Here is a 24,541-nt window from a genome sequence, read left to right as displayed (position 1 = left end):
ACTTTTCTGTTCCAGGAGATCCCCATTGATGAAGGCCTCCAAAATGCATTCACCTGAGCACTGTAGCATCCTGCGCTCTTTGAAATGTATTCTCCACTACTGTCCCTGTTTTCAGCATTTGCTACTGCCCCCATGTATTGTTTTCCTCACCATGTGGCAGCCTTGTTTTCTCTGATGATACTTCCCATGGAGATGCACAGACCTGAGCTGGTCAACGGTGCAGGCCTGTCAGTGAATCACAGAGTGTTCACTGTCCACGAAGGAGTCCTTGGCCTCTTACTGTTCCAGATTCTCTGACAGTCTTAAAGTATCTGTGGGAAGTGATGGACATTGATTAAAACTGGCCAATGGGAAAAAGTTAACAGTCTTCATTGTATAGACCCTAAGTTCCATGAGTGATTAAAACTGTTCAAAACGAATGGCAGCATCATATCTAATTCTGTTACCAGCTCTGTGAATAATAGTAATCTCTCCACTGGTAATGTCAAATGTCAGCACCACTCTGTCAGTCTCCAAACTCACTTCCTGCAATGTGGTCAAGGTGACTAGCACTGCGAATCAAGTGCTGGCTCGCTCCTCTCTCTAGAGTTGTGTGATCTCTTCCCCATCTTGAGAAAAGCAGAGAGCAATGAAAGCAGTTGGAAGCTGGCTGTCAGGATGAAATGAGAACATTTATGGGGTGGGTGGCAGCATGGTGACTATGAGGAATGCATACGAGCTAAAGTTATTATGAGAATCAGAGTTAGTTATTCAGAGGGAGAAAGTGAGGACTGCAGATGCGGAACATCAGTGTTGAGAGTGTGGTGCTGATGAAGGGTTTTTGCCTGAAACATCGATTCTCCTACTCCTTGGATGCTGCCTGACTGGCTGTGCTTTTCCAGCACCACACACTCGACTTAGTTATTCAGTGGGAGATTTGAGGAGATTCCTAGAAAGAAATAAATGCGTGGAATAGCAAAGTGTGTTGGTTGGAGGAATGCTGTGCATAAAAATGCAGAGGAGGTCAGAAAGTGGAGGCTTAAATCTTTCAGACACTTTATCCAGGTCCTTGACATCTCATTCCTGTTGCACACAGCACCATTTCCAGTCACGCCTATTCCCTCAGGGACACCGATCTCTTTCTCTTGTCCTGAGGAAACAGCACATCCTTATGGATACTCATCTCCTCCAGCAATACTTTCAGATAAGAGTTACAGAACAAAGGGCAGCCTTCCCACACCTTCCTTACATTTCTTCGCTTGCTCAAGCCTTCACTATAAAGGCTTATCTCAGCCATCGTGACATCTGTCCCTTAACATAGACGTCCTTCTCTCTGTCAGGCCTGGTGAGTTGTTTCATACAATAGTTCTAAATTCACCTAATTAACTACCTACCATCTCCCTCACATCTAATGCTAGCCCAAGTCTCCCACTTGCTGCAGTTGATAAGCGACAAACTCCTGACCTGATTCTGTACAGCTCCCCGACGTCATTTCCGTGATTCCCTGGACTAGTTACACTGGAGCCACAGGGCTGACCCTAGTCCACTTTGTGGCCTGAAGAGGTGTGGATTCCCTGACGCTGACCACTCTGCTCTGATTCTGTCCAAGCCCATGAACTGATATTGCAGAATGCCCTTGACATTCTGTACTTGGACTCCCTGCCTGAAGCTGTCTCCCTGGGCTTGATAAAGGACTACACCCCTCAGATCTTGAAACATGACCACTTGATTGATGCACAGTGTGAACAACATCTCTAAGTCTGTCACAAGGTCTGGGTGTGAGATTAATGTAGCACTGTGCCATTCAGCGAAAGGTCTGCCTACTTGACTGATGACCAGTGACAAACTGCTTGGCAAACTGCTTGGCTTTGTTGTGCTCTAAAATACAAGGCACGGCAGAAGTACTGTGAGCATTTAAGGTGCGGCTAAAGTGGCAACACACTAAAATATAGGTGGAAACAAGGCAAAGCAAGACAAATCAAAGCAAGGCAGGAATGCTGTGAGTATGCTTGAAGTGAGTGAGCACTAAGACAGTGAGCAGGAAGTCCTGAGGTGGAACTTTGTCCAGCCTGTGAGCTGGGTTCCTGTCCATCAGCACCAAGTATCTTTGCAGCAGCGTTGCACTGAAAGGTGCTGGTACATTCCAAAGTTCACTGAAGTCTAGAACTGCATTGAAAGTGATCTGGAGATGCGGCATGATGAAGCAGAGATGCTGGCATGTCCGGTGGAGATGGAAGTTAGAGAAGCAGGAGGCGAACAGGAATTGTCAGCTACCCATTTGGATTTACGTGCTGGGAATTCTTGGTGTCAAGTTTCTATCTGTATGATGGGAGAATGAAGCCTGCATATTAATGAGGCCGAGATTAGATGGTAATGTGGGTGATAATGGATAATAACTCAGGTTCAAATCCCAGCTAGTCCAGAAGTGTGTCATAACATCATTGAGCAATTTGATTAGAAACATAACTAGAAGGGGTCTGCAAGAAAAGTTCAAGTTCTCTCGCCTAGAATTAAGGTGGTGTGTTGGATTGAGAGCTGGTTGCCATTGGGAGAGAAGATGCTCCTCTCTCACATGCATAAAAGATTAAGTTGTCTGGATGAGGTAAGCCCACAATATTAAATTAAAAATCACAGAACTGTTATGCCATAGACAGAGGCTGTTTGGTCCAGTGCCTACACCAGCATTATTATCGCGTGCCTTTTCCCCACACCCTTGCATGTTATTTTTATCCAATGCCTTCTTGAATACCTCAACTGAACTATTTTAAATTACTGCATTTTCAGTCACTAGCTACCCACTGACTGAAAAAGATTTTCCTCATTTCATCCTTGCTTCTTTTGCAGCAAAGCAGGAAGTAAAGGACCAAAGAATGCAAATTAAAGCAATCTAAGCAGCATTTAAAACTGATATTGCAAATGGGAGCTGCTAAAATATTTTGAGAAAAATAAAACTCGCAATATGGTGCTGAACTAGAGAAGTAAGCATACTGAAGAGTCAAACTTGAGAGGGATAAATGACCTTTTCTCAACAGCCTATTAATTTGCAATGCAAGATGATAAATGTTTCTGAATTAAATATTGTTAGGTTATTTACACATTTAATAATAGCAATTTCTAAATATTCTATTTGCGCACTGGTTTTATCGCCAATTCTGATTTGCGAGTTGAAAGAAAGTCAATGGTCAGAGTCGTTACGTTTTAGAAAAAGCTGAAGGGATGTGAATTGTTTTTCACAATAAGTGGGTTAAAAATGTCCTTTGCATAAAAACCACTGTTTCTGTATAGGGTATACTCTTGTTTGGATCTAATTCCAACAAATGGAATCAACTCAAAGTCACAGCAGCGGCTTTGTCACATGCATGGCCACATCAGATTCATGACTTCACAAAATAATCTAAGTGGGAATTATTGCCAGTTACTGCTTAGATTATAACTCTGGTTTTGTTTCACCTGTCTGTGTATTCTTTTACCACTTCTTTTATGGAATTGTAAAACCTACTGGAAGTCACTTAAATGCTCATGTGAGAAAGACAGTATGCCTAAATTCAACATCATGCCTTTCCCAGTGTTTCTGTGACACACAGATAAGGGTTATGTATAAAGGAAAACTATAGGTTGGAGATCTGTAATAAATAATTCACAAAGTAAGCAGTATCCACAGTGGACATTTAGATAGAACAGTTAATGATTCAGGTTTAACTTTAACTTAATCTCTTGCCACACGTTGGGAAGTAATGGAAATTCTCAGCCAATGTAATTTTGGAGCTAGGTATGTATGTAAGTTAGCTCGCTGAGCTGGAAGGTTTGTTTTCAGATATTTTGTCACTATGACTAGGTAACATCATCAGTGAGAGTCTCCGGTGAAGCCCTGGTGGTATGTCCTGCCTCTCTATTTATGGATCTTGGTTTCTTAACGTGGGTGATGTCATTTCCTGTTCTCTTTTTCAAGGGAAGGTAGATGGGTCCTACGTTGATGTGTTTATTGATGGAGTTCTGGTTAGAATGCCATGGCTCTAAGAATTCTCATATGTATCTTTGTTTTGCCTGTCCTAGGATGTGTGTGTTGTCCCAGTCAAAGTGGTGTCCTTCTTTGTTTGTATGTATGGAGCTAGGTATATTTAGCTGCTGACCTCACTTCTTTCCCAATAGGTTTTGGGTCTGAGAGACATGGAAATTTAGGCACCAATGACAGAAATCAGCAGTACAGTGTAAGTTATAAAGTCATGCCATTTTGTGAAGATCTGAACTCTAAAGATTGTGCTCTCATCAATTTACTCTATTCATAATGGATGTTAATTTGAAGCCCTAGCTTTTAAAAAAAAGGGTTAATTTAATCCCGGTGAGTAATGAGGTAGGAAAGATGCCACTTGTGGCCTACTTCATCATTAAGATCAATTCTAGAACAATAAATCTAATCTGATGTAAATACATCGAAAATGCTTATAGTCATGAGTTTTTACAACAACTGCACTCCCTTTGTTTAATTAAAATCCTCTGCTAATAAAATAATTGCTAAGTGACTTTTTTATGGGTATTGATCAAATCTTTAATCAGCTGAACGCTTATTCTATGATGATTAGGCCAATGGAACTTTTTGAAGTCTATGCCAGAATCTTAAAGTCAATCCTCAGATGGAATGGAGGTAGATGAAAATGAAAGCAATTGAGAAGTGCAAGGATAAGGTAGAAATAGAGATTAATGTGATAAAAAATTTTTAAAAGTGTTCAACCAAATGGTTAACAAATGGGAATTTATGAGTAACACATAATTGAAAGGTTAGAAAAAGTGGAAAGGCTCTGTCAAAGGAACATGATGTCAGCTGGTATGGACACAAAAGGTATCAAGTGAAGTGACTGATGTTAAATATACAGGCAAGGAAACTTGTGAAGAGCATGCGTTGCAATGTTCAGAATGTGGGAAATAAACTATGGGATTCAAATTATGTCATGGGAAGACACCACAGATGCCCAGTTGCAACAGTGTGCTTCATACACAAGATGCAGCACAGCTACCTGTCAAGACTCCTTCAACAGCATCTTCCAAACACCTGACGTCCACCAACTAGGAGGCCATAGGCAGAAAGCAAATGCATGGGAACAACATCATCTGACCATTTCCCTCCAAGCCACAAACAAGCCTGACTTGGGAGTGTATTGCCTTTCTTTCACTATTGCGTGATCAACATCCTGAAATTACCTTGCTATCAGCACTGTAGGTTGTACCAAAACCACATAAACCACAGTGGCTCAAGAACGCAACTCACCATCACCTTCTCAAGACCAATAAAGGATGGCCTATAAATGCTGGTTTTGTAAATGAGGTTCCCATCCCAAGAATTTTTTGTAAAAAATGAGTAGGACTAAGAGAAATGTGGCTGTCAACTAAGCAAGAGTGGAATATAATGGAAAGAATTTGCTCTCTCAAGGTAAACAAGTAGTGTCTGCTGTAATAAGGACATGCAGATGCCTACAGAACTCTGTTTTCTAATTTACTATCCTACAGAACTCTGTTTTCTAGTTTACTATAAACTAGCCAAAAAAATGAAAGTGTTACAAAGCATTGGGACTTGGGCAAGCAGGGTGAATAACTACCTCCTTCATATAGGAGTACAGGACTTAGTAGCTGAGATGGTCTTTTTGACTCTTTACAGGTTCTCTACTATTCACTAAGATTCTGACCAATCTGGTGGTGGTCTCAATTCCACTTTCCTGACTGAGCTTCATAACCAAACGCTTTTCTGACTTTGCCTTTAATGACCCAGCTCCTCTGCTTTCCGGGAAGAAAATTCTACATACTAATGACTCTCCCTCCCAGAGAAAAAAATGTTCTCCTCACCTTTGTCTTAAAAGGGAGACCTCTAATTCTTAAACTGTGTCCCAAAATTTTACTCTCCTTCACAAAAAGAACTGTCATCCACCCTTACAAGTCTACTCAGGATCCTAAATGTTTTCACAAAATCATGCCTCATTCTTGAAGCTCTTCAATCTTTTATATAAGGTAAACTCTTCATCCAGGAATGAGTCAAGAGAAGCTTTTCTGAATTGCTCCTAATCCTTTTTGTCAATGATGAAACTAAAACTGTACATAGTATACCAGATGGGATTTCACTAATTGCAGTAAAACTTTGATATTTTTATATTCCATCCCTATAGCAATAAACACCAACTTTCCATCTGCCCTCCAAGTCAATTGCTGAACCTTCATAAAAACTTTATGCAAATATATACCAGCACAATCAAATCCTTCTGTACCACTGAATTCTGAAATCTCTCCCCATTTAAACATTATGCTGCTTTTCTAGCCTTCCTGCTAAAGTGATCAAGCTCATATTTTCCACACTATACTCCACCTGTCATTTTGTTTCCACTCAAGCTCTCTACATCCCTTTGCAGACTCTCTGCCTCCTCTTGACAACCTCCTTAATTATCTTGGTGACAATGGCAAACTGTATGTTCATTATCTGCATCTAAATCATCTAAATATAGTTGAGGCCCAGCACTGAGCCCTCTGGAAATCCACCAGGTACAGTTTGCAAACCTAATAATGATCCATTTATTTCAACTCTCTTGTTATGTTAGATTTATGTTTAACTTTTTTGTGAACGTGACTATGAAGGATTGAGGATAGGTGGAATTGTTTTGATAAAGATGTCAGTGAAGGATGCTAAAACTTTATTAACAAGGCATTTCTTAGACACCACATGGTTCCAGTTAATTACTGATCTTGGTGGCTTGAACTCACTTCAGGGAAATACCTGACTTTTTAAAAGATTTTATTGCTGTTCTGCTTGAACAGTGTTTGCAGCATTGAAGATGGTTTTGTTTTCAGTCAGTTGGGCTTGCTGAAAGAAAGGAACCATTCTATTCGTGTCTCCTCTTTCTGAAGCAGCTTTGTGGTGAATCTAGTGTGAATCTTGATTGCTCTCTTGAAGAGCATCTGAAGACTTCTCAATACTGTGTTTCCTGAGCATAGGAGACATCTGTCTATGTTGGTGACATCTGTCTGCACATTTGAGAATGTCAGACCAAGAACCATCTGAAATTTCCACATCTTCATCTTTAGCCTTCAAAGACTAAGGCTTACTGAGAAAACAAGTTTCTCTCTTTCTCAAAGTGAATTTCTAATGACAGAAATTTGTTTTCTCTTTTTCTCCTGGAGTGAATGACTGTGTAATTGTGTGTATGGATTACATTGAGGGTTAAACATTTATATTTTCATATTATACACTGTGTATGTCAACTGATTTTGCATTTTAATGGAATAAATTTTATTTTACAATAAATTAATAACTTTGTTTTTGGCTTACGTCTAACACAAAGAAAATGTTTAATTGGCAATTACAGGAACTGAATAAACCAACTGAACTTCTGCCGTGACTGATGGGGTATTGCATCTAGAGAAAACAGTGTACTGCTCCCATCATCTGGTCATAACATTCTGATTCTAATTAGCTAACCAATCCCTAATGATGCCAATATGTTATACCACACATCCTCATCTTGTGTAGTAACATAATGGGGCATCATACTAAAAACTTTTGGAAATTCACATTAAGTACATCCAGAAGCTCCCTTTTATCCTTTTATGAAGCCATATTGAATCTACCTGATCATATAATGATTTTCTAAGTATCCTGCTATAAACTCCTTATTAATGGATTTTAGTGATTTCTGTTTGACAGCTGTTAGGATAGCAGGCTTTGGTTTTCTGCTTTACGTCTCCTTTTTTGAATAAAGCTGTTTAAGTAAGTTGTTTCCAAAAATTTGCCAAATTGGAATCTAAATAATTTTGGAAGATTATAACAATGCATCTACTATCTCTGCAGTCGCATCTCTTAGGGCGGCACGGTGGCACAGTGGTTAGCACTGCTGCCTCACAGCGCCTGAGACCCGGGTTCAATTCCCGCCTCAGGCGACTGACTGTGTGGAGTTTGCACGTTCTCCCCGTGTCTGCGTGGGTTTCCTCCGGGTGCTCCGGTTTCCTCCCACAGTCCAAAAGATGTGCAGGGTCAGGTGAATTGGCCATGCTAAATTGCCCGTAGTGTTAGGTAAGGGGTAAATGTAGGGGTATGGGTGGGTTTCGCTTCGGCGGGTCGGTGTGGACATGTTGGGCCGAAGGGCCTGTTTCCACACTGTAATGTAATCTAATCTAATCTAAAAGATCATAACCGCAGGCACAAGCAAATTGAAGATTTGCTGATGAACAGTGCAGAGTTTAAACTAAGGAGCACCAATTAGAATATGAAATTCAATGTCAAATCAAGTGCAGAAACCATAACAAACAGATGGAATAAATGACTGGATTTAGAGAAATGTAAAAAAGAAACAGGAAAATAAAATAAAAATAAACTTTTTAAAATAAACTTCTTTTAAACATTTCCAATTATAGTTAAAATCTAAACAAAAGAGACTGCACATACTTAAAACTTAATTTCAATGCTAGCCTGGTTGCTTGTGAGTAATTAACATTTAGCACACCATTAAAAGATTACTTACATTGGTAGAAATAAATCTTTTTTTTCTGGTAATTTTAATTCCATCTATGGGTTATTCAGTGAGATGCCACCAAATGCGAAGATTTGGATGGCAAGACAAATGGACAACAACTTCTGGATTTCTGCGTTTAACTATGCATGTGCAGTTGCTAGAATTTGGTGTTCGGTTTCCATGTGATTAATTGTGAGCACTGCTAACCTCAGCATTTTTTCTGTCATAAGCTTTGACCATTTTCTTCACACTTTGCCACAAATACTTTTCCTAGCCACTGAATGAATCCTTCTCCCTGACAATAATTTAAGATTCAGCTAGATTGTTGGCAACACTGGCATCAAATTTGACTAGGATGAATTTCCAACCACATGTTTATGCCATACCTAAAACATCAGAAGGAAAAACCAGGAAACCTTCTGAATGATGAATTCTTGTCTCTTAAATCTCATGACAATGCTTCACTATGATCAGTTTGTTCATTTCCAAGGACTACTTTTCTTTTTACAGCAGTTTTCCTATGGGACTGCCATTTCTAACCTGAACATCCAACTGCTTAGATTTTTTTTAGCTTATCTACAAATGAAATCCACATTTATTTTGTCACCTCCAAAATTGACAGCTCAAATACATTTCTGGACTATCTCCCATGTTGACACCACCACCCATCTCCCACCATTGATTTAGCATCTTTAAAAGCTCTGTTATCTCTGTTCTAACTCAAACCAAGTCCCAGTCATCCATCAAAATTGTGCTCACTGATTTACAATGCCTCCTGCCCCTGGTCAACTCTGAGTGTCATTGCTCCACACCTAGCAGTCGTATCTTGCAGCTGACAAGACCCTATCTTTGGAATACATACTAATCCTCTGCCCCACATGACCTCACTTCCCACCTTTAAGAAACACTTTGAAGCTTACTTTTGATCCAGACTGTGGTTACCTGTCATAATGGCCCCAATGTGGCTTGAAGTCAAATATTGTTTGACAATGCTCCCATAAAATATCCTGGAATGTTTTACAACATTGAGACACTATATATACATTTCACTGGTGCGCTTTTAGGCAAGTTAATAATCTGTTATTATTCTGGACCAGTCTGCTAAGGAACAGTAATCTATTTCTTAAAACAAAACTATAAACAGGCTGAATATTACACACCCTTATCTGATACTTTGGGCAGGGGTGGATGGCTCACCTTCGCATCCAGTCTCCAACTCATCCAACAGTATGGAAGTTGGACAGGTGCTGAAATAAGCTGCCCACTTACTACTTGTAAATAAATTATTAAGGATAAATCCAGCTTGGTTGCAGAGCAAACTGTTTTCCTCAAAGTGTTTAAAATGCTCGGAAGAAAAGAAGTGTGACATAATTTGGTGTGCTTTTTGCCCATCCGGGGCAATCCCCAAAGAGGACAGTTCCTCCTTCCCATAGTATGAAGCCCAACAATCTTGTCTAGCGCCTAAGCCAAGGGAAGGGGCTCCTGTCCAATTTCCATAGACTTAACTTCCTCTGGAGTCCTGTGAGCCTCCTTCCTCAGCTTGCTTGCAGTACCAGCAGTGTCCACTAAGGAGCTCTCATGCTGCAAAGAGTGCTGTAGCTGGCAGCTGATCAGATTAGTACCAGCTCTCGAAGGCAGGACCTCTTCCCAGTGAGGAGCATAAATCTGACTAGGAGCTCATTTAGCCCATGTTGTACAGCTTTTACTTATTTATTTTTCTTCACTCATGGATGTGGCTAGGCTGGGATTTATTGCCCGCCTCTAGTTGCCCTCTAGAAGATGATGATGAGCTGCCTTCTTGAACTGCTGCAGAACTGTATAGTAGGTAGATCTACAGTGCCCTTAGGCAGGGAATTACAGGATTTTCATCCAATAACACTGAAGGAATAGTGATATATTTCCAAGGTAAATTGGGGAGGGGCTTGGAAGGGAACTTGCAGGTGGTGGTGTTCCCATGTATTTGCTGCCCTTAAATGTTTAGATAGTAGCGTGGGTTTGGTAAGCATGAAAATAAACTTTACTATACAAAGTTCAATCTACAAATCTACAATATCTTTACCACTTTTATTCAAAAAATCTATTAGTATTCACCTGAGGTAAACATGAGGAATTGATACTGTGGTTGAACAGCCCACAGAACACATCAGAAAGCAAACGAAATCCAGACAGAGCCCGTAGCTCCCTCAGCTCCTATCCCCCACACACCGTCCCCCAGATCTTCACGGCACAGTGGGTCAACAAATCTCTTTTAAAACGTACAAGAGATTGCAATTCTCCATTCTTGAAGACACAGCATTGGAATGCCTTCAGAAGCCATGATCTCATAGAATGCTTCAATGATTCACTCTCCCAATTGAGGCGCTGCCCTTCGGGATTCAGGAAACAGAGGAACCTCGATTATCCGTATATTAATTATCCAAATTTCGGATTATCTGAAGAAGAGCTCAAGGTCACGATAGAAACATTATATCAAAGAAGTGTTTCCAACACTGATCACAGCTTTTGTTTTACAATGATTAAAAATGAACTCAGCTTACTGAAATGCTGTCGAGAACAGTCCTGGACATTGATGGGAGCCCAGGCACTATCTCCAAGTGACTGACCGCCCGACCCTCTCTCTCTCCCCATACTTTCCCTGGAGTTCCACCCTAAACACCTCTTCCCCAGATAAACTCTCCAAAATTGCCCTGCACAGGACAAAGGTGGAACTTGTCAAAAAACTGCAGTAAAAAGTTGTGTATGTGTGCTATTTTGAAACTCAAAATTGTTGAGTTGGGTTGAACATGGCTGGGAGGGCGGGGACTCCTGCGTGGTGTGCTGCTGCCTAGACTCCTGAACGGGGAGCGGACTTAGCAAGTACTTGCTGTGTCAATCCTATTGAACAGATTGGTGGGGAGTGCGGGGGGTGGGGAGTGGGGGAGGTGGTGAGGAGGGTGGAGGCTTCAGCAATGCTGTAGGTCCCTTATACACAAGTGTGTGTCTGGTCAGAAACAAACCCTGAGACAGAGAGAGGGAGCAAAGGAAAAGGAAACTTCAGAAAACTCCATGTCCCAGAGGAGAGGCATTGAATTAATTAACCAAATAATCAATTATCCGAACGAAATAGTGCCTGCCTATCTCATTCGGATAATTGAGGTTCTTCTGGATACTCCTAGTCCTAAGCAAAATTTCAACTTTTCACACTAAGCTTGCTTCACTAAGCAGGTACTGCCTCTGCATTTCTCTGAGTTCTAATCTTGCTCAGTTGTTGAAAGCCAGAAAGGCTTATAGGCTTCTTTCATCCTGTTTCCTAGCTGCACTGAGACTCCAAAGCTTTTAGAGCTTCTCCTGAGCTGAAATGACAAAACTTAGCTTTATCTTCTGACAATGTCGTTCAAACCGCATTGAATATAACTAGTTTTAACCATATCTTGCTCTTCTGCAAGAAGTAATCTTCTCCATTGGTAATTACAATAATTTCCTTGAAACTTTCCATTGCTGCTTTTAAAGTCAGACCTGCTCTTCCATACCACGTATCTCATCTTTCATATATAAAAGCAAAGTACTGTGATGCTGGAAATCGGAAATAAAAACAGAAAGTACTGGAGAAACTCAGCAGGCTTGACAGAATCTGGGAAGACAGGAACAGAGTTAATATTTTGAGTCCAATATGACTTGTCCAGAAGGTGAGTTAACATTAGGTGGAACCTCACCCTTTTTCAGCCAAGCATTAATTGTGCTAGGGTTTTGGAGGTTTTTTCATTGCACGGCCATATCATAACAAACTCACCACATTAACGACCTATCCATCCCATGACCTCCTTCTCATATGATCTTATCTCCAACTTACCATGCACCATTCCCAGAATAGCTCACCAAGCAGCAGATATTTGCCAAAAGATGGGCATCCAATGAGTGTGAGCCATATATAAAAGGCTGCTATGCACCCATCTGAACCTTGGTGCTGACATACATTTCCAAGATTCAGAGAATGGGAAAACGGTGCCCCAATACACCAAAGGGATCTGGAGGTCCTCCTGGGCAGAGTGATCCAGAGGAGGCATGATTTCTTCCCAGAGGACTGGCAGAAACGATCATAATACCAGACTCTGGGAGTCTGGTCAAAGGTCACTATCCAGGGCAGTGTGGTCTCCATGGTGCAAAGGAACAACCATAGTGCCGTAAGAAGGTCAATTACTTTTTCCTCTCTGCCACGGTAAGTGCCACACTCCTCTCTCTTACCTCCCACTCACTCTATCTCTGCCAGTGCATCCACTTCCCACCAAAGCTCAGGCACTGCCATTCTCACTATTGCCTGCAACACCTTTCCTTATCTACTCGTGTTCCCAACCCCAAACACAACCTCCCACAGTACCAATCCTGCATGGTCTCTGCACTGCCTACTCACTCACTCGGAACATTTCACCACCTTTCCACTGCCTGTACCAACACTGACAGCTGTGCCATCCATGTTATCTCTCCCAATCTCTTCCTTTCTCTCATTCAGTGGTTCAGTAGTTAGCACTGTTGTCTCACAGCGCCAGGGACCCGGGTTCAATCCCACCCTTGGGCAACTGTCTTTGTAGAGTTTGCACATTCTCCCTGTGTCTCTTAGGTGGTGGGGTACATGCGTTTGGTGCCTGTGGGTCAAGAGCTGAGGAGTTGTTTGATGTTGGGCAACATGGAGACTCTGCAGCCAGGAGCTAGCTGAAAGCGTCAGGTGCCCACTTGACCTCCACGATGAGAATTCTCAATGTTTAGTTTGTTCAATATGAATGATGTTAGGAACCTGAATGTTGCCACTTTAACAAGTTAGAATCCCCCTTAATTGGCAACTTGCTGCATCCTACTGAGAAACTCACTCACAACTTGAGAAATGCAAAAGCAATGAAGCAAGATGCTCCCGACAACAAGATAAGCCTCGCCAGAATTCTGACACAATTCTGCCTCAAATCTCACCAGTGTCGCTATTGTGCAGACCCATATAAGATTCCACCCCCTCTCTTTCAACGTGTTAACTCTGTTTTTCTTTCCACAGATGGTGCCAAACCCGGTGAGTTTCACCAACATTTTCTATTTTTATTCTCCATATTGCATCGGAGTTCTAAACTCTCTTTGTTCTTTGAAGACAAAGCTCCACTTGAGAGCTGGGTCAGTCTGGGCTTTAAATTCTACATTCAAGCAACCTTTCTGATTCATCAGCAATTCCATTTCCTGCTCAAGGCATTTTCCATCATACTTCATGAAGATCTCTGATACTTGAAGGTCATCAGGTTTTAATTGAGTTCCTATTCCTGTTCAATTTACTTCAAGTTCACATCCAAGTGTTTTACTTGCAGTGACAGATACTCAAATGTTGTCACCAGCTTGCATTTTCCATTAGCAAATTCATCTTTCATATGGGATGCTTGGTTCTCTCAACTCATTAGGTTTTATTAAAATACAGCCTTGTTCCTGATGCTGCCATGGACATTCTTGCATATCAGACATTAACTTTTCTTGGTCCTGGGCATGTTATTTTTCCATTTTAGACTATGCCAACTGCACAAGTGGGGAGAGTCTAGGATATATCTCCTGTAAAATCTCCATCTCTCTCATCTCATCTGGCTCTCTTTCAATTTTCAGAGATGCCAAGATTTTCAAACTTGCCAAATCATTACTGAGTATAAAATCCACTCCCTCAACAGGTAATCTGCGAATAATTCCCACAGTAAACATTTGGTTCAATAAGTCTCTTCATAAATTAACTTTGTACAAGGGAAGAGGTGCAATAATCCCGTAAGGATCCCTTATTCATAATTTATCTTATACCAAACCAACTGGAAGACAAATTGTAACATCAGCAACCATCAATGACTGATTTGCTTCAGTAGCTCTCAAAATATTAATCTGTTATTTCTGTTGTTGGAAGAATAAGGGATCACTTCAACCTTAGAAACAAAATCCCTATAATCTCCAATAAACTGATTTATTGTAGCAGTATTCAAAGAAGAATTTTCTTGACTACCCTGAGACACATCCCTCTTTCTATTTGCCTCTGAGGGACACCATTTCATGTGCACCATTTCCATTGTTTTAAAACTCATTTCCTTTACTAACAAATCCTAAAGTGTTACTATTACTCCCATTGGTTTGCCGTTTCACTTCCAACAATTTGTTTCGACATGCTCTCTCTTATGTCGATGGAAACATAGTAGTTTTCTAACAACATTTCTTTTCTTTTTATCATAATTTGCATTGACTGGACCAAGTTCCCATAAATCATAATGAGGAAGTTAAAAAGCCACAGAGGGGTCAGTTCCATGCTTTGCTTCTCTTTCAGGACACATTGGGGACTTAAGGGTTAAACATCCCCCGGCCAAAAGATTTACTGCAGTATCAACTGAAGGCCTGTATTCTTACAATCCAGACAGAACAACTCAGTAGCGGGGAGGCTGACTGTATCTTAGAAATAGAACCTATTGGAGCCACACATATGTGGATTCCCCCATAGCCCCAGACAGAGGAATTTGTTCTTTCCAGACAAGACTGATAGCCTTGGCCACAACCCTGTTAAAATGCCTCTCACTCCCATTGTCTTTCTTCCCCTCCCTATTAGCATAGGTATGTGAATGAGGCAAATGTGAGGACTGTAGATGCAGGAAACCAGAGTTTAGATCAGAGTGGTGCTGGAAAAGCACAGTAGGTCAGGCAGCATCCGAGCAGCAGGAAAATCGCCGTTTCGGGCAAAAGCCCTTCATAGGTATGTGAATTCCCCATTTACTGATGGAAGAACCCTTCTGCCTTAATGTCTTTCCATCAACACATAATCATGAGCAATACGATAATTAGTTTCTGTAATCCATTCACACGTTATCATAGGACATCGACATTCATCAAGCTTTGTAAATTCATAATTACCTACTTTAAGCTATGTAATGACAATCACCCATGTGACTGATATACCTTTGTTTAATTCCTATAAAATATACTGTCTGTGTGTAAGGCAGAGATTCGTGAAGAAGAGTCACTACAAGTAGACACTTGGCTACTTTGGAGACGCTTTGAATCTCTCGCCAGCTGTCCGATAATATAGCTACTGCTGTTGTACAGAAAACCTGTGTCATCCGGATTTGTGGAACAGACATCAACATTTAATGCCGCAACTTGGACCTCAACATAGGGAACGTCTTACGGGGCTGAGTAAGCTGCATGAAAATCTGAATTGGGCAAAACCGAGCGGTAAGGGCATCCCGGGCTGTTTTAACCCAGACTGCTCGTTGTGTTCAGCCAGATGATCTGTCCATCACCCCGTGGAACTGGCACCTTGATGAGGTCGCACAAACCACCCGGACTCAGCTTGTAAGGTAGGAAAGTTGTCCAGTTGCTCTAAACTGCTGCGGGGTGACATTGGCTACTCTATATTGTGCGAATTCTGGTTTGGAAATTGCCTCTTTGGATTTGGCTGGTGGAAATTGGTTTATAGAAAAGAGAGCAGGCTCAGTAAATTTCTCATCCCATGCTACTAACACGGCCGGTGGAAATTTGTTTATAGTAGAGCAGAGTAGTAAAATGGGACAATCACTAGATGTGCCTGATAAGGGGATCCCCCACCGCTGCACCTTTCAAAGCACATGCAAAAACTTCCCTGATCAGGAAAAGGTCTTCCAAAAATTAAGTGCAGCACTGAACAAAGATTAGGGCACAAGATTTGGCCTCTGGGGTGATCTTGGGATGTGGGTGCCTGTGAGCAAGCGGTGAACTTGATCTGGAAGAGAAATTGTGGTAAAAGGTGGAAATCCATCATTAAGGAGAGGGCAATTAAGGATATATTAAGGAAGGAGAGGGCTGATAATAAAGGGCAGGACACCTTGCTAGCCAGCTGGAGAAGTAATGCCTGCAACAGGGAGATTGAGTTGTTCACAGCAGATGGGACTCCGAAGGGCTGGGAAGCACTAAAGGTGGAATGTGAATGGGTGGATGGTAGGCGAGAAAGGGAACAGGACAAACAGTGCAAAGAGGCTAAAGCTGAGGACAGTAAACTAGAGGGGTTAAAGCGATAGCACTGCAAAGAGCACAAATGCACTTCTCGCGATCCTGAGCTCAGATCTGGCATAATGACTCTGGCAGGGAATGACACTGAGATAGAGGAAGAATGGGGATGCTATCCCAGTGCGCCAAGACCACCAGCTGAAACACCCCGAACCCCTCTCCGCCACCGTACCCGAATCCCAAGAGATCTTGCATAGCCGACCAGGTTAAAATGCACGCTAGGAAATCTGCGGCACCCTTCAATCTCTGCACGGGAGTTCACCATCTCCATGTCACCCTCAAAACTATGTTCCTCAACAGGCAGTTGCTGAATCCTGAGGAAGATGAGCCGCCCACTATCGGAGTTTATATCCCGTGGAAACCCCAAGAGATGATCATGATTATGAACCAGGCGCCAAACCATAAAGATAAGCCTGCCCAATTCACTCAGTACGTCTGGCGCACCATTCAAATATACAATGCGACACCCCGTGATCTGTTTGTAATTTGCTGCATGACTTTGTCACCAGAAGAAGTAACTAAATGGCAGGAGCAGATGGGTGAGAGTGATAGAAAGGGGCCAATCCTCACCTACGAGGATTTAAGTGTCAGATTCAAAGACAACACTCAAGTGAATCAAATTCTCCAGCCATTAGAATGCACCCTACAACAGCCTGCTAACATTAGCAAGGTCCTTGACTGCAGACCCAAGGTGGGAGAGTCCAGGGGAGACTTCTTGGAGAGATTTATTGCCTGCTATAGGACCTTTGCTGGGGATCAAGTTTTTAACTCTGGGAAGGACTCACCTTTGTTTAACTCAATGATTCTACAAAGTGTCCTCTCAAGGCTTGCTGACATGATACGCATGAACAACATGGACTGGTCTGAAAACACCAGGTCCCAGATGAGAAGAGCCCCTATGTATTATTGGGAAGTCCAGAATGACCCCAAACCACGCTCCAAATCTCACCCAAAAACGGAGTTTGTTCAGCAACCCCAGTCGGTACTAACAAATTTTAATGGAACCAGGATACCCCCGGGCACAAACTCTCGCCCAGATGCCTGTCCAGTGACACCCACCAAGCCACCACTCCCCACGAGGACCTTGGAGGGGGATACTGGGGGTGTCCCCTGATGCACCTTGGATAAGAAGGAGACGGGGCTAATTCCCAGTGAGGCAGCCAGGCCAGTGTTTCAACTGTGGAAGGCCTGGTCACTGGAAGGCTGAATGCCCACTTCACCCAGAACCTGACTATCCAGGCCTGGAGCTGCGGCCCCGGTCTCATTTCACATCTAACAATCCATTCACCTGATTCCTGAACAGTAACCTCCCAGTTGTCAGCACGACTCCTCAGCAGGAACCCAACATTACCCTGCAGATAGCTGGATTGTCAATCCTATTTATGACAGATATGGGGGCAACCAATTCCACCCTCAATCAGGAAACTGTGAAGGATAAGGGATTTCAGCTATCTAGTGAGACTGTGGGACAAACGATATATATCCAAAAACTGTTCTGCTGGAGTTTGAGTTCTGAAAAACAGAAAACTTGTTCCAGATTTGAGGAACAAAGCAGACATCAACAATATAACTTTAGTTTTTCTTTAACAAATTCATGCTTTCAGATTTCTTCCTTTCTTTGAAGTTTTTTCCTCTCTCTTTACCTTCTTCCTCACTTGTCAACCTCTCTCTGAAAGTTATATTCAAGCATTGGATTTATCGTTCAAGTTCAAGTCCCTGCACAGTGGCTCAGTGGTTAGCATTGCTGCTTCACCACACCAGGGTCCCAGGTTCAATTCCAGCCTTGAGCAACTGTCTGTGTGGAGTTTGCACATTCTCCCCGTGTCCGTGTGGATTTTCTCTGGGTGCTCTGGTTTCCTCCCTCAGTCCAAAGAGGTGAATTGGTCATGTTAAATTGCCTGTAGTGTTAGCTGCATTAGCCAGAGAGAAATGGGACTGGGTGGGTTACTGTTTGGTGTGGACTTGTTGGGCCAAAGGGCCTGTTTCCACACTGTAAGGAATCTAATCAAATGTCCATTTCTATTCCAAGCTGCTTCATCCATAACTGAATTCCAGTCAATTCATCTACCTTCCACCTGATTGAGACTCGTTTTCTTCCAATCTCAGATGCTATTAACTGAATTATATCTGCTTTCTGAGAATCTGCTTTTAATTCAATATCCACCTTTCTCTGCCAATGATATTAGCCTACCGTTGGATTATATTTGTAAATCATTGAGGGATCAACCTTGCCTCCCCAGAAATGTCACAGCAACTGGCAAAGCCATTTTTGTTTTCAATACATACAGTAAAATTCATCATGAAAACCTTAACCATCCTTAACCTTGGCAACTCTCAGTGATTGTATTTTTCTGTGGATATTCATATGTTCATTGAGTTCCCAAATTATGTTATGATCCTGGATCAGACCGCCACATTTGTGGCATTATCTCACCAGGAACCAGTAACCTTTATTTATAAGCAGATGAAGTGTGTGATGCCAGGTACTTCTAAGTGAACACAGCCTCAAATTTTCGTGGATTGGAATAAATAACAATGACAACTGTGAGAAGCTCCCTGGCCTTATGTCTGTACAGCACAGCACAGCACAGCAAGACACAAGCACTGTGAGCCCCGTATCTCTGGCTGAGGCCAAGGTGCAAAAAGACAGGGTACCACAGGACAGGGATGCCTCGAACATCCAAGTAGGCTGAGCTATTGAGTGCTATGACAGCAGACAAAAAGCCCGGAGATCCAGCCTTGTCTCGTCCACGAGCTGAGTGCCTGTCTCTGAGCACACAGTCCTTACTGCAGCATTACTACCTCATGTTGCTTCCTCCTCACAAGTCCTCCTGATAGGGTCACAAAACATAACTCGTGAGCTTATCAGCAACTAATGCTGGTGAGAGTTAGCCTGTGATTGGGCAGGTAGAACCTGACAAGAATCCATTTACCCATTTTTCCCTGTATCTGGTCACATACATGGCCTCCACAGGCCACATTTCAGCCCCTGCCCAGAAAAGCCTGAATTGCACTGCTTTCTGGTAAAGGGAGTGATGTCGCTACGTCCTGCTGAAGCAACATAATAGACCTAGAAGATGAATTCAGTATGGATGATCGGACATTTTCAATTTGTAAACAGCAAAATAATGGTCAAAATCTTGTGATCAGTATTGTAACCATTGTGTATAATGCTGAGCAGAGTGAAAGCTGCCCACTTATCTGCAAACATTTTTTTTTCAGGCCTAACCTCCTATTCATGATGTAGAAGAGCTCTCTCAGCATGCAAGGACAATCAGCTCAGAAGACAACCTCCCCCACCCTTCTTGACTTAAGTTTAAATGTCTAATGTGAATGTTAGTAAGTGGGTGAATAAATAAATGGCTTGACTGTGAGGTGGGTGAGGCCAGTGGAAAGGGTGGAAGTTGTTTAGATAATAGATGTGTAGGGTGGTAAATAGGGAGGGAGACAGGTGAGTGAGGTGGTAGGAGGGTAGTGTGGAAGGTGTACAGGGTATCTGGTGTTTGAGGTGGGCATGTGGATGAGTGGGCTAAGGTATTTGGGTCAGGTTAAAAGGAGTTGTCAGATCAGGGCCTAGTCAGAACTAGATGTGAGGGACAGTCAGATGGTGGGGAGCTAGTCAACGTGAATTGGATAAGTGGTTGGGTTGGGTCAGGAGTGGCATCTGGGGTTAGTGGATGGAATGGGGGTTCAGACAGAGTTATTGCCCAAGTTAGGGTTATTCAGGGGTCGAGGACGAGCTCAGGAAGTGGGTTGTTTAATTGACTGGTGGTCAGTTGTGCAATTAGGGGTTAGAGCAGGATTTTCTTATCTAACATTTTGTTTCTAATGATAATGGGCTATCAAACTCCAACGTTCCTTGGGTCTGGGATCATAGGTCTAGTTTCTGAAATTGCTAAGTCCGAAGGAGCTGAATCAATACATTTTTAGGTTTTTCAAAATGCGTGAGGGTACCAAATTGGAATAAGGCAAGTTTTGAAATGATCTAGCTGAGGTCAAGGAAAAGAGAAAGTGTTGTTAAGGATGGTAGATCAAAAACGTCACAGTAATACAAATGTTCTTGTAAAATTGAGAAATAAGCATTAGAACTTTAAAAGTCTGCAGGATATACAAGATTTTAATAAGTTTAGAAATAATGAATATTGAAGGAGATGACATGTGGAGCACAAAGGTCTGATATCTTTGAACAGTGCAGGAGATTCTGCAGGCGAGGTGTACAGAAATATGCAGAATGTGAGGAAGACAGGGGAAAGCTGTGGAGGACAGCTTCAACCACTCGCATCACACCCCCTCCCCCAGGCTAATAGTGCCACTCTCCTCCCCAACACTCAATTCCCCATTCTTCCTGCCTTAGCTCTTGACTCTTTCTTGACAGCAAAGATGGAGCCACGAGGAATTAAGAAAGAAATGTCCTTCCCTCAGGATGACAGGCAAAGGCCAGTGAGCCCAATGAAGAGAATGTGTTTGGAAGTACCAGCATTTGTATCAGGGGTCTGGTGCCAAAGGCCTGGATTTAGCATTAAGTGTCACAGAAAAGTAAACAATGTCGTTCATTCAGGCAAGCTGACTTTCAGCTGGCAACCATCACTACCTCAGCTCCCCAGTATTCCCTTGCACAGCATTCTCCTGATCAACATACCTTGCAGTTCCATACATTCCCTTGCCTCTAGATATCTCCTCAAATCTCCATTTTGTGGCTAACACTCATGCTCACCCTGACTCTAATGCCTCCTCACACCTATCCTTCACAAGTGAGTCATCTAAATATTCTTATACCATCCTGAACACACATTGTACTTTTCACACTCTCCCTCCTCTCATTACAGGAGAAGAGTCAACAATAGAAAACCAGGTATAATTTGTAATCATAGCCATATTGACAGTAGCAGACAAGCATGTTTTGCAGATCGGCAGAATGGCACATTCACTCAATATCAGCAATGGAGAGATAGGGATGGGAAATAGATCCAGTGACAACATCAGATGATGTGCTGTCATTTGGCACTGGTTGCAGGAAAACCCATTAAAAGAAACATCCATTAAAATTAGAATTCTGCTTAGAGGAAGCTTTTTAAACTAAATGTAAAGAGACATGTCATGAATACTGCATCAATACAGTCCATTGGACTGTGTCAGCCAAAGTTAAGTATAACACATTCTACTTTAATAACAGTTCACAAACTTAACATCATACAATCTCGTCTCAAGTTGGTGTGCAGATAATTAAAAAAGTATTCAAAATTGCAAACTGAGTTGAAGTCCAAGAATAAAAGGGTTAAATTATGAGGATAGATTGCCAAGACCGGGTATGAATTCTCTTCATTATGGAAAGCTTAGGGGTGACTCGATTGATATTTTTAGATGATAAAAGGACTTGTTTGGGTGAATGGAGAGAAACAAACTCCATTTGTGGGGGAGTCCACATCAAGGATGCAAAACCTTCACAGTAGATTGAGCCAATCTTTAAATGATGGGAGAACACACATTTTCACACAAAGTGTAGAGGAAATCTACCAAGCTTTCCCTAAAAAAGCCTTGTTAATTGAAAAATAATGTCAGGCTATTATACAGAAACAAAAGTTTTGTACTCACACTCATTTTCTAAAATAAACAATAAATATTCATTTCAGTTGCAAAATTGACTAGAGACTTACAGCATAAAAACAGTCATCCCAACCAGTCCATGAATGTAAACCAAGCTAGTCCCATCTGCCTGCTCCTGGCCCCTATCCCCCCAAACCTTTCTTATTATAGTTGAAATCCACAATAGATTACCATCTAATGTACCTGTGTAATGTTTTCCATTGCCACAACAGTTATCCTGTAAGTAAGATTCACCATTTAGAGACAGAATAGATGTAATTATGAACAGGGAATAATCTTGATAGTGATGCTCATGAATTTGGTGAATGCTGCTCTCACATATCTCATGTAAGACTCCTACATTTTAGCTAGCAGCAAGAATTCCATTCCATTATCCTATGATGAGTTGTAGTTCAGTTACTAAATATTAAGAGACTAATCAGCTATATGACTGTAATGATCACTTTATTCACAAAAAATCCATCAATCTGTTTCATTACACTACTCAATGAATGGGCAGCCACTGATCTCTTGAGAAAATTCCAAACATTCAAAACCCTTTGAGATGCCATTTCTATTCATCTCAGCTGTAAATGGTAAGTCTTATTCTGTGACTGTGACCCTATAGTGACATTCATTCCTGAAGAAGGGCTTATGCCCGAAACGTCGATTCTCCTGCTCCTTTGATGCTGCTTGACCTGCTGCACTTTTCCAGCAACACATTTTTCAGCTCTGATCTCCAGCATGTGCAGTCCTCACTTTCTCCTATAGTGACAGGCTTCCCAAACAGAAGAAGAATTCTCTCTCCCTTTATCCTAATCATCCCCTATAGAAATGTATACATGCTGATGAGGTCATCTCTCAATCTTCTAAATTCAGAGGAATATAAACCTGAACCAGGGATCTCCACGTTATCAGCCAGTGCCTTGAAGTCTGGGTGGTAATTTGAGACTGGTAGTCATATATAATTTATCAAACTGGCATCTGAGAACTGGCATGATACTTAGGACTTGATCACCTTCATTTGAGAAGATGCCGTTTCGCAGAGATTTGAGGGGTTAAAATAAACTTTCCGTTTTAAACCAGGGATGACAGGACTGAGTATTTCTTTCTGTTTACAAATCTGCAAAAATATGACTTTCACCTCAATATTTTATTGCACAATATTTATCTCTATATCAACTACACTGCTTTGTAATTCAAACACCTGATTTTGAGACTAATGTGGTGATTTGTTCCATCACATTCAATTCCTGAAACTGCCTATGAATTCCTCTACTAACTTCTTCAGTTGTACACAGAAGGCCTCTGGGTGAAAGCATTTTTCTTTGCCTTTGATCTTCTTCTAGCATTTTCTCCAGGTTTGGGAAGTATTGCAGGATTTTACTTTTTTTAATTGGGAGGACCACAAGCCCAGTTTGAATTTGAATGCATGATCATATGTACTAAGACCCTGTACTTTTCCTTAGTTTACAGTTTTTCTATTATGTCTGGAAGGAACCTGGAGTTGAGCAACTTTATAATGTCTGGCAGTACAACATAGACTTTATTTTTTGATTGAAGAAGTGACAATTTCAGGCATGAGAGCTAAAAGTACTTGCTTCCCTCAGCATTACCACGACACACCAGCATTGCAGATTATTTCACCAGAGGCAGGACTGAGATCAACAAGTAAGAATTTACAGATACAGAAGGGCCGTTACGCAAAATAAGTTTACAATTTTAACAACGTTCATAAAATGAGAAAAGTCCATAACTTTATTTGCTAAGCCTTACTAGTGGTGTATACAGTGGTAATTGATTAATAAAAAGGGAAATTAGGTCATTTTTGCAAAGAACATTTTGCACTGACGTGAAACATGGCTGGTGCACCATCAGTTGTGATGGATACTTGTTCGGAATGTTTTTTTTCTCAAACAAGTACCTTTTGAACTCGATGTAGATATCCTCACCCCTTGCGTTAAGGGGGTGAGAGGATCTTCTTTGGTTGCTGTATCCTTTAAAAACATGTACACACAAACAATCAGCTGGGCTGTGTCATTCATGTTTCTGGATTGATCAAACTGCAATAAGAAGCATTCACAGACTTTCAGGTTCTGCTGCAGTTGTTGAAAAGTGTCTTTGGACAATGATTCTAATTGCATTGCTACCATCGAAGCATCAAGCACCACTCTGGATTGCCATTATTATTTCTTCCTAGTTCTTAAAGGTTTTTGATGCAAGAGTGAGTGCCACAGTTATTGCTTCTGTAATTCGTTCACCATATGTGAATGACTTCTTGTGTTGGCAAATGTGAAATAATGCTTCAGTGCAGATCTCAGTTTTTGCTGCTAACTTTGAAAAAAAATAGTAGCTTCCAAAAAGCCTTCAGTTGGTCAACATTCTTTGTCCAAAAAAGCTATTTGAGTAAAAACTACCTGTGTGGTGTTGTTCCAAATTCTCTTTTTAACTTGTTGATACTCTTTGGTAATATATAAGGTAAA

General features: G+C 41.6%; 1 protein-coding gene across 3 annotated transcripts in view; it reads right to left on the bottom strand.

Moving 5' to 3' along the window:
* tmem196 (transmembrane protein 196) overlaps positions 1–24,541 on the bottom strand; it is a 59,278-nt gene that overhangs the window by 8,938 nt on the left and 25,799 nt on the right. The window contains exon 4 of one of the 3 annotated variants that reach the window (XM_087986835.1): positions 173–311. The exons of the other annotated variants lie outside the window; for them this stretch is intronic. Within the exon in view, the coding sequence (XP_087842961.1) occupies positions 303–311 (9 nt within the window). The 3' untranslated portion in view covers positions 173–302. Of the gene's footprint in view, positions 1–172; positions 312–24,541 lie in introns of those variants that run through there. 3 annotated transcript variants of the gene reach the window in all.

Source organism: Chiloscyllium plagiosum, unplaced genomic scaffold (assembly GCF_037043375.1).
Source record: "Chiloscyllium plagiosum isolate Xiang-an unplaced genomic scaffold, Cpla_swu_hap1 HiC_scaffold_5, whole genome shotgun sequence".
NCBI classification, from domain to species: domain Eukaryota; kingdom Metazoa; phylum Chordata; class Chondrichthyes; order Orectolobiformes; family Hemiscylliidae; genus Chiloscyllium; species Chiloscyllium plagiosum.
This window is presented reverse-complemented; position numbering and strand designations above follow the sequence as displayed.